The following is a 13,725-nucleotide window of genomic DNA, read 5'->3' as shown; positions in this document are numbered from 1 at the left end:
GATGCGATCCCACTGTCGGTGTCAGACTCCGTGTACAGTGTCCCTCTGTGTCCACCAGGAATTCGATCTGCCTTGTCAGACGTATTGTCAGTTTGTGCCTCGTTGCCCACAGCTTGAGGCTAGTACACACACTGACACTCACACACACTCTTCATCTTGTACTGTGCCTCCAGGTGTCCCTGTGGCCCCTACCCTGCCCTATAGAGGGTGTGATAAAGAAACAATGATTTATTTACTCGGCATCACCACTAACCTTTTAGTCCAGAGCAGAGCTTCCCATCTTTTGCCTGTGTGTGTGTCTGTGTGTGTGTTTCTGTGTATGTGCTTAGAATCAGAGCTGCCTGGTCCGGTCACACACACCTCTGTCTTGCATGCGTGTGTGTTAGTGTGTTTTCAGTGAGAGTAAGTGTGTCGCGTGTGACCCTCAGACGTCAGACTCGATGCTGGGCATGCGGCGGTAGAGCCGGGGCCTGTTGCCGCCGGCGCTAGAGGCTCGCGGCGCTGTCACATAGCTCATTGGCTGAGAGGCAGCAGGTGGGACCATGTAGGCCACCACGGGGGGCTCCTGCTGAGGGTAGAACACCTGTTGGTCGATATGGCCGCCATGCTGGTTGTTGTGATGGCTGCCGTGGTTACCGAGGGTAAGCGACAGCGGCATTCGCTGCTTATAGAGCTCGTGGGCGGAACTTCTCTGCGGCATGCGTGTGGCAGCCTGGGGGGCGGGATCTCGTTGTGTCGTGCCAGGAGCTGACTGGAGGAAAGGGTTGTGAGAGGGCCGATCGGGAAAGAGACTCTTTGAGCGCCGGGGGAGGGGCATAGGGGTGTCCAGACTATGGTGGTGGGAGGGCGACGGAGAGGGGGGGCTGCGGCTGCTGAACGGACGATCAGAGCGCATTGTGAGGACATTAGCATAGGCCCCCTCGTCCAGGGTCAGCTCCCTATCTCTGTCAGGCAGGCTCAGCCCCCTCAGGTGGGTGTGCTGCTGCGGCTGCCTCTCCGGAATGCCGTCCGGAAGCACGTTCTCGTAGGAGTGCTGACGACTCAGCTGAAGGTGCTGTGCCGACGAAGAGGTGGGGATTGGAGATGGTGAGGAAGGGGAGGGCTCGAAGGGGCTGACTAGCCCGTCCCCTTCGCCCACCAGGCCCAGCTCGCTCTGTGGAAGGTAGTGTGTAAACATGTCCCCGCTGTGTGGGTGAGTGTGCGTGTGGGCGTAGTGTGAGTGCAGGTGGTCCTCGCTGATGTCGTACAGGTTTCCAAGGTGGGCGCAGGCATCACAGCGGGCCTGCGGCGAGCGAACGGTGTAAAGGCCGGAGTAACCGCTCAGCTTGGTCAGGCAGGAGCGACAGTGGCCAGGCCTGACCCCTTGTGTCCCCTGTCCTGCACCTGGAGCATCGAATGACCCTCCAGTTTTGTCCTTCCCACTGGAGGGAGAGAGAACAACAATGATCATACACAATAACAACTATAACAGCGCTTGGAACATGGTCATTTCCTGCTGAACAAGGTACCTGCTGTGAGTGTAGGTGCCGTATTTCTTGTCCTTCAGGGAGTGCAGGTCGGCCTCAGCGCTGTGACTGTGGTGCAGCAGGCTGGCACTCAGCTGCAAAATGGGTGCATCTGCCTGGTGGGAGAGTGTGTGTGGGTATGTGCTGTCAGGTGGAAACAGGTCAGGAGGGTAACTGTGGTCATCGCCTCCCCCCTGACTGTCTCGCTGGTAGGGAGGAGCAGACTGGAGACTGGCCTGGTCAGAGTCAATTGAGTAGATCTTTGATCCTCCGCCTCCTCCTCCTCCTCCCCCACCCCTCTTCCTCAGCTGATTGATAGGTTTGAATCCGCCCCTCGCCCCCATGGAATCCGAATCTTTGTGTGATGGCGGTCTGCTGGAGCACTCTGAGATGTCAGAGTGCGGCGGCGGCTCCTCAGGCAGGTAGCGCTGGCTCTTCATTGTTGGAGGTCCGGGTCCAGATGCTGAGGTGGGGCTCTGCCCGGGGCCTGGAGACGTGACAGTGGGCTGGGTCTTCAATGTCTCCACACTTTTCTTCCACAAGGCTCGAGGTTTCGATGCAGAGATTGCCGGCCCGGGGAGGCGGGTCTTGCCGTTGTCGTTGGTGATTGACAGCTGGGGCTTGTTGGGGCTTGTCTGAAGGGTGGGGGCTTTTTGCTGCACGGGGAATGGTGCAGCGTTGTTGAGGAGGTTTTTGTGTCGCCCGGACAATGACAGGAAACCCTGCGGACCAGCGGCGTTGCTATAGAGACCAGGACCCTTTGGGGGCAGACTATGGAGTGAGTTACCTAGGAGACAAGGAGAGATGCACCTCAGACAGCAGATACAATAGATGGATGTTTGGATGGATGCTCAGCCAGTAAGCTGGTACATTATCTCCTGCCCTGGCACGCTGTGTGTGCTATCTAATGTGTTTCTAATCATGAGGCGAGCTTATATATATATATATATATATATAAATATATATATATACAGTCAATTTGATTACAATCCACAACAAGGTGAAGGGAGTCACCTTTAGATCTGCACACTGTATAGAAAAGGCAGGGTAACCTCTGTATGTGTGCACAATCCTCTCACAGGTGCCATGTTTGCCTGCTCTGTGGGAGTTTTATAAAATACACCACACAGAGTTATAGTACCTTTACCCGTCATCACGTCGAGGATGCTCGGCTGCAGGAGGACAGTGTTGCGTTTGGGAGAAGACAGAGCCATGGACTTGGCAGACTTGAGCAGATGCAGCATGTTTGCTTGAGGACTGAAGTCGAGCTCGGGATTCTTTTTCTTCATATCGATATGAACGCCATGGATGCAGCTCCATATACCCTGAGAGGAGAGAAAAGGGAGGAGAGAGATAATGGAAGTTAATTCCAAACGCAGTAACTTCACAAAAAAGAAAGGTCAAACACTCACAACACTAATTTCCTTTCACGGTAAATTAAGAGAGACCTCTGCATCCTTTCCTCTGGTGCGTTTCCTGCAGACCTTAACCTCATTTTGTTTTGTAATGTGGCTAGAAGAGATAATCTCCACTTTTTTAGATGAACTGCTTGCAGAGGCGCCTGGAAAATTAAATTTAGGGGATGATGTCACTGGAGGGGGGCCTCTGAGTGCAAGGAGATGTTCTTCCTGGAGCCACTTAACCTCCAGTATCGCTGCTTTAAAGGCATCCACACACAGGGAGACAGAGACAGACACACACAAACGCACACACTCACATACACACTCTTTTTTGTAAAACACTTAATGTGTGAAATGCTGCTCGTCTGGAATAAAAGCTCTGCCTTACACAGAGACATGACATATGAATAATGAAAGAATGGCCTGTCTGGGTGTGCCCATTTCTGTTTTGTGTGTGTCTATTTAGGTTTGCGTGTGTGTGTGTGCGCGCGCCTGTCTATCTCTCTTCCCCCTGTGTGTGTGTGGTCAAGTCCGTCCCTCACCTCACTGCACCTGCATATGAGTTGCCATTTTTAACTTCACCAGACCAGACTTGTGTATGTGTGTGTGTGGGTGAGAGAGAGATGGAGAGAGAGCCTTGTGTGAATGTAACGAGTGTGTTTCCACATCATCCTCTTAGCTGTTAGATTCCTCTATCTTGCCGTCTATATGCGCAGCGGTGAACTCATCTCTACCTCAGCTGGGCCCTGAAATCCGATATCCCCCTCTTTCCTCTTTTATCACACACATACAATCCCAGATTCTTTCTGTATCATGACAGCAACTCTTGCTAGCAACAGATTTGTATTATATTTGTATTATGTTAATAACTGTAACAATCATGAGTGCTTCAGGCCTCTTTTATATGACACCAGTTTTGCTGAAAAAGTTTTTGGTTTGCGTTTTAAAAAAGCTCAAAACGTTTTAAAACAGTAGCTACTCTTTTGGGGGTCTCCGTTACTTTTAATAACAGTACTTCATTAATAAAATTACATGAATACATTCATACTCACAGTAAGACTCAGGTCATTACACAAACCAATAAGACACACGACAACCAAAGCAAACTTAAAGCCTGTCTAATACATATGATTACTCTATATGATTATTTCATCTCTTAAATAAAAGATTAAAGAAAGCACTCAGAAACTCATTCACTAGATCACAAATAAAAGTGGGATGGAAAGCTCGCAACATCAATATAATATCGTAAGGACAGGAAAAACATTATAAAGGTTTTTCATACAAAAAATGTGTCGGGAAAACGATCCTCGTGCACACAGATCCGCAAAAACAATTGAAAACGCTGTAGTGTGAACGCATGCCAGGCCAGTAGGGGACGGTGGAACTTTGCAATTAAACACTACAGAATAAAAACATGTTTGTATTGAGAAAATCTAGGAGAGGCTCACCATTATATCATTTTATTCCCATTCAAGTTAGCTGGGGCGCTAAACAGGAAGTTAGCCGGCCCGGTTGGCAGAAGTCGCTAGTATGCTTTTTCATTGGAATTGGAACTGTATCCAGATTTTAATTGTTGGATGACTGGTGCACGGCTATTAGGCTGAAAACGTAATACACATGCGCAAAGCAGAGCTGTGTCGCCACAGTTTTCACAGGAAATTCTGTATTGCCAGTTTACATAACAACCGTAAAGGTGGCATTTTCAAAAGATTACACTCTGGAACCCTGTTTCAAAAATGTGCTTTTTCAGGCCCCCAAAACCCCATGAGAACGAACAGCAACCAAAGCTTACCGTTTTATGCAAAAGCCATTGTCACATTTCAGGCATTCAAACAACTAAAAGTCCCTTTTTGCACATCTGAAGAACCATGAAGATTAGGCAAATTAGAGGGATAAAGAACTAAAAATTGACTCTTGTGTTTGAGATGCAATACAAGACAGAAAGGAGTATTCGTTTTTGTATTTCACTGTGTTATGGTTGAACTGATGTTGAACACTTGACGGCTGTCTTCAAAGTCACAATAATGTGCAGAGTTGTTTTCTGCTTCAGTCTGTAACCCCACTGAAACAGTTTTCAAACACAGTTAAGTTTTGTTTCTCTTGCTGATTCTCTGTGTGTTTAGCCCACTCAGGCTCCATCTCCTTCAGCTTTACTGTCTAAACGTCAATAACATTACAAGAAATTCCCATCCCGGGTCCTGATATTGATATTGCACCAACCAGTGCATCCTGCCATTCTGAATCAATGAGTACATCAGTTATGGCACTCTAGAGGATCGCGTTTGATCAGTAAGAAGCGTTCAGCACTGCAGATATTAACAGCAGCAGCTGAAACAAGCAGAGAGGGCAAAAACTGCAACCCAGGAACCATAACTGGACAGTGCTCCTGCTGTCAAAATGCAGGTCAAATTCGTGGGGAAAGGTAACTGCAGTGGAGAAGGGCTATAAAATACATTTCCTTTTCCTCACCCTGCTGATAGTGAAGAGCAGACCTGGCCTCCCAGAGCAGACACCTGTGAAACAGTATCTCAGCCTCCAGTAGAAAAGGTGTTCAGAGATGAAGGTGAGGATGGAGAGGCCCATGGCTGTGGCCAGCATGTAGAAGACACCCGCCATGTTGTCCACGTCCAGCTGACTGGACATTACCTCGTTCTTCTCATTGTGGCAGATCCCAGTCAGCCACTGAGCCTCCAGCTCCTCCATCTCACCTGTAGGAAAGGTGGAGGATAAGGTTTAAGATGGCAGCATGTAGGTGTGAAGAAGGAAGGAAAAGAAATAGAAGGAGGGGAGGGGATAGGCGGTATAGGGAGTAAGAGATGTGTGCGGCGAAAAAGGGTGTATCATTACGAGGGAAGATGGAGAGGAAAAGGGAGGAGGGGAGAGAGGTGAAGTGGTAAATAGATCGTAATGGAAAGGAGACAGGAGGTGGAGTGAAAAAGGGGTTGTAGGAGGAGGGAGAAGAATTGATAGTGATGGAGTGATAAGGAAAGATGGGAGGAATTATTATCAGAGTGAGTGTGCTGGTGTGTCACATGGGCATGCGGGTGTTTGCCCTGAATAAAAAGGCCGGGTGTGAAGCGAAGCGCTTTAGTGGTTTCAGCAGTTTGATTTCTGTCTGGCTCGTTCTTTTTCTTCCATTCGCAACATCGCACAGCTTATTATACAGAACAATCTGGAGGAGTAAACATACCAGGACATGGTGGACACACACACACACACACACACACACACACACACACACACACACACACACACAGGGAGAGAGTAATGATGATGAAATGGTGTGTTAAGACTAGCCCCTGATAGCTTTCTGACAGAGGGAGGGAGGAGAGAGGGAGAATATTGGGGGAGGGGAAGCTGAGCAACGGCACAAGTGTAATAACACTAAAGGCCTGGAACAAGTTTCAACTTCAAGGCAGTGTGACGGAGATGCTGCAGAATGTGGATGCCTGCTTGCCGCTCACCGTCTCCTATGATTCCCAGTATGGCCAGATCAACCAGACGTTTCCAGTAGGATCCTTTCTGCAGGGCGATGCCGTAACCTGTTGTGGCGAAGATGTAACCGCTGCCGATGGTTACCAGCTTACAGCCGTCGTCTCTGCCCGCCATGTAGTTCAGCACCGCAGCGTCGTAAATGAAAGCATCCAGCTTCCTGTAAGAGAAACACAAGTCCTGGATTTATTACCTCGACCAGGGGTCACTCGCCTTTCCAACCTGTGGGGTGGGACGACTCTAGAGGTTACATGATAAATCTGGGTATATCTGATATCGGCATGTTGTTGTTGTTCCTAGAACATCGTAATTAATGTTGCTGCAGGATCAGAATCATTCTCATTACAAGAAAGCGACCAAAACACTTGTTAAGCAAGCAGATGTGGCATCATGGAGTGAGTACAGGGATCATACCAGCAGCTAAAGCCAGCAGACAGCTTAGTATGCAAACCACAATGTGTCTGTTTTACACTTTGGTTTTCAATAAAATGAAAACAAATTAAACATAACTGCTGGTTGAAGATTTAAGTGAAGTTGCTGCCGGCAGTAGTTTCTTATTTAGTATACAGAAATGAAAGTGGTATTAATCTTGTCATCTAGACAAGATAACGTTCTGCAAGAAAGTGAATAAGTAAATTTCCCGAATGTCAAAATATTCCTTTGAAGCAGTAGTTTCCAACCTGCTGGTCACAACGCCCTACGATAAATCCAAGGGGTCATAAGATGAAAGAAAAATAATAATTCTGTCAAACACAATATAATTCTATAGATTTTTTTGTTGCTTTTCAACTTGTTAAATACATTATACTTTCATTTTTATGTGAAATAATCTGAGGGGAAAGAAGAAAACAGCCTTAAACTTGAACAATTTATTTTTTGAACCAGGGGTCACAAGCAGACATTGCAGAGGTCAGCAGTTATTGAAAAGACATTTTTTTCCGTCTTACTTCTCTTTATGTCCTTTCTAAATGTAAATCTATTACAATTGAAAAAGCTGAACAAATCCATGTAATATTACCAACAGTAACAGTATTTGGGGTTTGTCTTGATTTCGTGGTAAAAGACTAGATAGGCTAAACTATGTAAAAATGTGATGCATCAGGCTACAGTATTAAAGTCCTCTTACTGAGCCTGACGTACATACAGTGTTGTGACAGTAACAAAGATCCATGAACAAACCAGCTGGTTTCCTCCAGACGCCCTGATTTCTTGGAGCTGTAACTCTCAGCTTGGACTCGGGCTGCGACTGAAAGTACTCTCCTGTGTCCCTGCTAGTACAGTAAATATTCACGCACTCTTTGTTCGCACCGAGCTATAATCTTTTACTCGCAGGTTTTGTCATTATTCTGACACGACAAGCTGAATTCAACATAAGGGGCCACAATTTGTATCTGACGCGACAATCCCCCTATGTGGGCCCAATACATCTGAGCTCAGCAGAAAAGAGAAGCGTGATGTATGAGTGTAAACCAAGCACAATGTAACAAGGAGCCAACATCACCAGCCTTATAGCAGTCGAACCCTGTTTTTAACTTCATTATGAGCAAAGATATGATCTTATATAACACAATGAAGACACCCGGGTGTTAATCAATTCCCCCCGGGGCCCCTCCATGTTAGATATGTATGCATTAATATGAAACACTTTGAATTAAACTGTTCACCAAAGGGCATATGTTAAATGCATTCATTGAGGGTCTGTTGTTTGAAAACTGCACAGTATTTCAGACTATTTATTCATTTAGGTGCACACATGGTGTTTAAAAACAATATACAGTAGATCTGCTGTAGACAACTCCTACTTTATTCTGCGTAAACAACCGGTTTTGTTGGAGAACTGAATTAAACACTGATGATTCTGCCGAACACATTAATTATACGGTTTTGATGTTGTATAAACAATGCCAAACGCATGAGATATGGGAGACAAACCTTTTCTATTTCATATTCAGTATCATTGAAGTAATTGCAGAGAGGAGAAAAGCAAAAAGTAAAATTATATTTGGTGAAAATACCCCTAAAGATCAAAGCACACAAAACTAATGAACAAATAAAAGCAGTGCAGCCATCCCTCCATTAGTGTGTGTTTAGGAGGGAGAATAAAGGTAGCAAACTCCAGAACAAATTACACTCTCCATGTTTTGGCAGCTCCCTCTTTCCAGCAGCGGCAAGACTCAATAATGAGCACTTGCAGTCAGCGTCTGCATTTTACCGTCAGTGACAGAAACACTGAGCACAGTTACTGCAGCATTTTAGCATGAGCCACTGCCGGGCCCCATGGGGCCGATTTTCCGTGTGAATCAATGTCTTTTTTTTGTGTTTGTTTTCACATGTTCTTAAGTATATGCCCTGTCTGCAAACAGAATTACCCTCTCAGGTATAATAAATCTCAAGCTGATGTGAGTTGGGTTGACAAGTTTACAGTACCCAGTCTTGAGGCTGACCAACGCATCCACAACACCAGTCTGATGGTATTTGGTCATGTACTGATGCATATCTGGATAGTTCTTCCTGATGTTGCGCTCGGTGCTGCCGTTAGGAACTGTCCCGAAGCGAAATGGAGGCGAATAGGAGTATGGACTCTGGAACTGCAGGGGGAGAAAGAAGGAGAGCAAAACAGAGACAGACTGTTTAAAGAGGGGACTGACAGGAGGCGACAGGAGCACCAAAAAGAAAAGAAATATAAAAACAAAGAGGCTAAAACACAAACGGCATGAATGAGAGGCCGCAGGAAGAGACAAGAGATAAAGGAGGGGAGGAAAGGGAGTCCAAGTATGAGAGGGAGCAAAAGTGTTGGAGTGAAGAAGAGACACACTCAGAGGAGGAGAGAGGAGGAAGAGTGACAAGAAGAGACAGAGGAGAGAGGAGGAGGAGGGAGAGACAGTGGAGTGGACTCATCAGTCATCATCATTGTGTGTCCAGTCTAGCGTAAGACTGGCTGGGGTTCTGCTGACACTGCCAGCCTCTGCAAACTACACACACACACACATACATCCAAACACAAACACACACACACGTCTTTGATCTGTGCAGCCTGTGTGTGTGTGAGTCTGTGTGCGCCCCTGGGTCTGCTGTGCTGGCAGTGTTAGTGTGGTGACAGCTACGGCCAGAGGGTTTGGGCTGTTGAAGCCCAAGGGCACTCCCTGGAGAGTCCTGTCTGGCCGCAGGGCTGGCATCCATTACAAGAGTAACCCTGACTGTGAATGCGTTTAGTTTTCTTCTGTGTGTGTGTGTGTGTGTGTGTGTGTGTGTGTGTGTGTGTGTGTGTGTGTGTGTGTGTCCATATGTGTGTAATCCCACCTTCTTGTCAGACAGTCCAGTGACTTGGTCCACAAACTCTTCCTGGATCATGAAGGCAGCCAGGTTGGCAGTGTAGGAGGCCAGGAAGATGACAGCGAAGAAGGCCCACACTGATACGATGAACTTACTGGTGGTGCCCTTTGGGTTCTGCACGGGCACAGAGTTGTTGAAAACCAGACCCCACAGCAGCCATATGGCCTTACCGATGGTGAAGGATGGACCATGTGGGTCTGAGAGAGAGAGGCAGGGGAGCAGAGGGAGGAGTCAAAAAGAGAAGGTGGGAAAAAAGAGGATGTGCTGAAGAACCAAGACAGGTAAACTACACATTTTCAGCGGACATTATCAGGCTGATTTTGGGGGCACAAAAACAGTCATAGCCATATAATAATGTAATAACATACCTAATGGCATAAATTATTGTTTACTTCTTTGAAAGTCTTCATAAATTCTTCCTGTCTAACTGTTGCCTACCAGCAGCTAAAAAAACAACCCAGTTTAAGGACATCATGCTTCCCTTAGAGAGGTGACATTGTAAATATAATGTGACAGTATTATTGACCTTAATTTGTTTTGATGCCTTCAGCTCAAGCATTTTGTTATTTGTTATCTTTGGGGACAACGGGCATGTGCTTGGGGTATGAGCATAATCAGCAAGTGAAGACCAAATCTTCTTTTAGCCAGCTAGATGAACCTTTACTTAACAAGTCAAAGCTATAAACTTATGTTGTAAATCACTACACTAGTATCTTCTTGAAAAAAGGAACAAAATTACATGATTAAACTATTTGTAGAAGTGTAATTGTTTGTGTTTAAGATAAAAACGGGTTGTTTAACTGGAAAAATCAAAGAAAAATCATAATTCACATGCAACACCTGGGTTGGCCTTTAGCTTTTTTTAAATGTTAAATTAATCTAAAATGTAGCTTTGTGTGCACACAACATTAATTCACAGACTCAGAGCCGGCAGGGCAGCTCGTGCTTCTGATTTTTGATGATGCCACAGATTACAGTGTTGGAGACCAGCCTTAGGAGAGAATCGTTAAAGAGGCTATATGATGATTTTGGGATTTTTCTTTTCGCTTTTGTTTGTTATAAAGCTTCTTGGTGCCTAAGACACCTTCTTTGTAGTCCAGCCTTTTCTTCTGTTACTTGACTGCATCAGTGTGTAACACAGCAACACATCCAGCTAGGTCCCGCCCTCCTCGCTGTCTGCTGAGGATGTCAAAACCCAATGGATTTATTTTATTTTTTGATGGAAATGACTGCTTTGTTAACAAGGGCCAATCTTAAAGATGGACTGATACCTGCTGTCCCTGAACAGACTTCAAACTTTTTATGTTTTCTGTTGTTTTACTGTTTATTTTGTAGCTCAGCATGTTCAGCTGTTAAATGTGGCTACTCCCACAGTCTGGGATGATGTTGGACTAATGTAATATTGAGGGACAGTCAAATAAAACATTGTGAATGTTGGCATGATGTGATATCACTGTGTTGCTCCAGGAACATCATTGCATCTGACCAATCACATAATAATATTATGTTCTATGCTAATACAAACCTAATCCACTCAGCCACATCAGCTCGCTCCAATTAAGGTTAACGTCATAATTTCATAAGTTGAAATGATGGTCCTGGAGCAATATCAATTATGATGTTCCACGAACAACACCAACACGACGCGGGAATTCATTTGCTTTGTAAGCTTTTGTAATTTTGTTTTGCAGCCAGCAGCTAGCTTGCTCATAACATGAAGCTCTAACATAAGTGGCCCGCTAGGCAGTGACGCCGCAGCTTATATGGATCAGATTCTTGCTAAAACGTGCGGTGGTGAAGTTTTGGGTTTAAAAAGTGTTTATTGTGGTGATTTTCACAGTAAAATTCCAGCTAGACTTAGTTATAGTAAATCCCTGGCTGTAAAAACACACATGGAGCAGTTGGCAATGCCTGCTCAGGCCTGTTGGAGCTGACCAATCAGAGAATAAGAGGGGGGCCTTAAAGAGACAGGTGCTAAAATGCAGTGTTTTTAGACAAAGGGTGAATACAGGTGCTGCAGAAATGTATAGTAAAGTAATGTAAAGCATGTAAACCTATTTTCCCCCACAATAAAAGTATGAAACTGAAGATGAGAATAATACGGCATCTTTAAAGCTCTGTAACATTACCTGAACAGCCTAATGTCAAAGTAATAATAGGTCACTTCTGTTGCTGCAGGGGAAGCTTGGATTTCTGTTTCTTGCTCTGGGGAAGAACGATTGGTGGATTCCCGATCGTGTCTGTGTAAGCCTACCTTTGCCTTGGGCCAAGTTGCGGTTGAAGCCCAGCGGACTAACAAACTCAAAGAGGAAGACAGCGATGGCTGTGACAATGAGCAGCATCACAAACATCATCACCCAAACTGATGCACTGAAGGGCTCTGAAGAGAAGGAGGGAGAGAGAGAGAGAGGGAGAGAGTTAAAGAGAAGAGAGACAGCGTGGAGGAGCACGAGGTGCATAAAAAGTGTGAGGGACGTAGAGAAAGAGGAGACAGACTCAATGAAAGAGAACAGGGACGGGGGGGAGATAAAGCGAGGAAACGATGACAGAGAAGACACAGAGAAGGGGAGAAAGGGAGACAGACGGAGTGAGAGAGGAGGGAGGGAGGGAGGGGGGGAGAGGGAGAGTTAGTCACAGAGAGTTTGACGGAGCACATTTCCATATTTCTCATTATTCCCTTGGATGAGAGCTGTGAGAGGGAGAGGCCCGGGGCGGGGGAGATGGTAGAGGAAGGGGGGAGAGAAAGGGAGAGGGAGAGGGAGAGGGAGAGAGAGACGGAGTGGGAGAGAGAAGAATCAAACTCCAAGTGATCTGATGTGCCCTGCTGTGGGCATGTGTGTGTGTGATCTACTTGTGTGTGATGTGTGTGTGTGTGAGAGAGAGTGTGAGTCTGCATGTGTTTGGTGTGTTGCAGGGCAGGAGTTCAGAGAGCGGGATGAGTGCCAGAGACGCTGAACCCAGACAAATTGTATGTACGTGTGTTTGAGCGTGTATGTGTGTGTGTATGTGCGTGTGTGTTACTATATGTGTAAGTATGTGACTGCCAGGGTTAGCCAACCCTGAGAGATTGTGCACTGAGGTGCCTCTAATATGAGTGCGAGAGATACTGAACCGTCACTGATACCCTGGCCCAGGCTCAACACACACTCTCTCGTGCACACACACATAAATACAATGCAGTTTCATATAAATACACACACAAAGCATTCACCCCTTAACATACATACGGCCAGAGCACATTCATTCTCCACACATCCTTGACTCAATACACAAACGTCCTAATATATTCCCGCTGTGTCACACACACTTTTTTTCCCCCCCCTCACACACACGCATACTGACACATGGCTTGATACACAGGGACCAACACACGCATGGTCCAATACATCCCCTCGCTCCCCGTCTCGCTCCAATGACAATACAAGACATTAGGCGAGCACGGAGGAGCGCTTCAGTTTCTAGTCATCTGAACAACTGGAGGAAGAGGAGGAGGAGGAGGAGAGGAAGAATCAAGAATGCTTTGTCTGAGCTGACTTTTCAAAAAACAGCTGGCACACTCCGCTTCCTCTGCTCTGCTAGAAATATTAATGTGCTTAGGGTGTTGAGGCCCAGATAAAGTCAGGGTACAAGTGGAATTTGGCCAGCATATACTGTCTGAATAAAATATTCCATTTTATGTGAGGGATTTTGCCAACATGTAAGCACCTCCCTTTTCTCTGCTTCCTCCATCACTTGGGGAGAGACGGAGAAAAGGAAGAAAAAGCAGGAAAATTTATGGCTGAGGAAGACAAAAAGAAAGATTTACCGAGGAAGGCAGAAGGAGAGACGGTCCCATTGCTGCGAGACACCATGACGCTGATGCCAGTCTCCACGAAGGGCACGGAGAAGTCAATGACCTCTGACCTCTCCTCATTGATGGTCAACGAACCAACTGCCATCACCGCCTTCTTATACACCACCTGGTAAACAGAGAGAACAATAGTTACAGCTAC

At 46.1% G+C, this 13,725-nt stretch overlaps 1 protein-coding gene across 1 annotated transcript in view; it reads right to left on the bottom strand.

The window, feature by feature from the left end:
* Positions 1-424: 424 nt before the first annotated feature.
* Positions 425-13,725, bottom strand: part of grin2ab (glutamate receptor, ionotropic, N-methyl D-aspartate 2A, b) — a 106,407-nt gene continuing 93,106 nt past the window's right edge. The window contains exons 12-20 of the mRNA XM_073470264.1: positions 13,539-13,692; positions 11,988-12,113; positions 9,701-9,930; positions 8,828-8,988; positions 6,373-6,560; positions 5,378-5,616; positions 2,647-2,830; positions 1,509-2,292; positions 425-1,421 (exon numbers count right to left, since the gene is read on the bottom strand). Of these exons, the coding sequence (XP_073326365.1) occupies positions 425-1,421; positions 1,509-2,292; positions 2,647-2,830; positions 5,378-5,616; positions 6,373-6,560; positions 8,828-8,988; positions 9,701-9,930; positions 11,988-12,113; positions 13,539-13,692 (3,063 nt within the window). The remainder of the gene's footprint in view (positions 1,422-1,508; positions 2,293-2,646; positions 2,831-5,377; positions 5,617-6,372; positions 6,561-8,827; positions 8,989-9,700; positions 9,931-11,987; positions 12,114-13,538; positions 13,693-13,725) is intronic.

The sequence above is a fragment of the Pagrus major genome, chromosome 1 (genome assembly GCF_040436345.1).
Source record: "Pagrus major chromosome 1, Pma_NU_1.0".
In the NCBI taxonomy this organism is placed as follows: Eukaryota; Metazoa; Chordata; class Actinopteri; order Spariformes; family Sparidae; genus Pagrus; species Pagrus major.
This window is presented reverse-complemented; position numbering and strand designations above follow the sequence as displayed.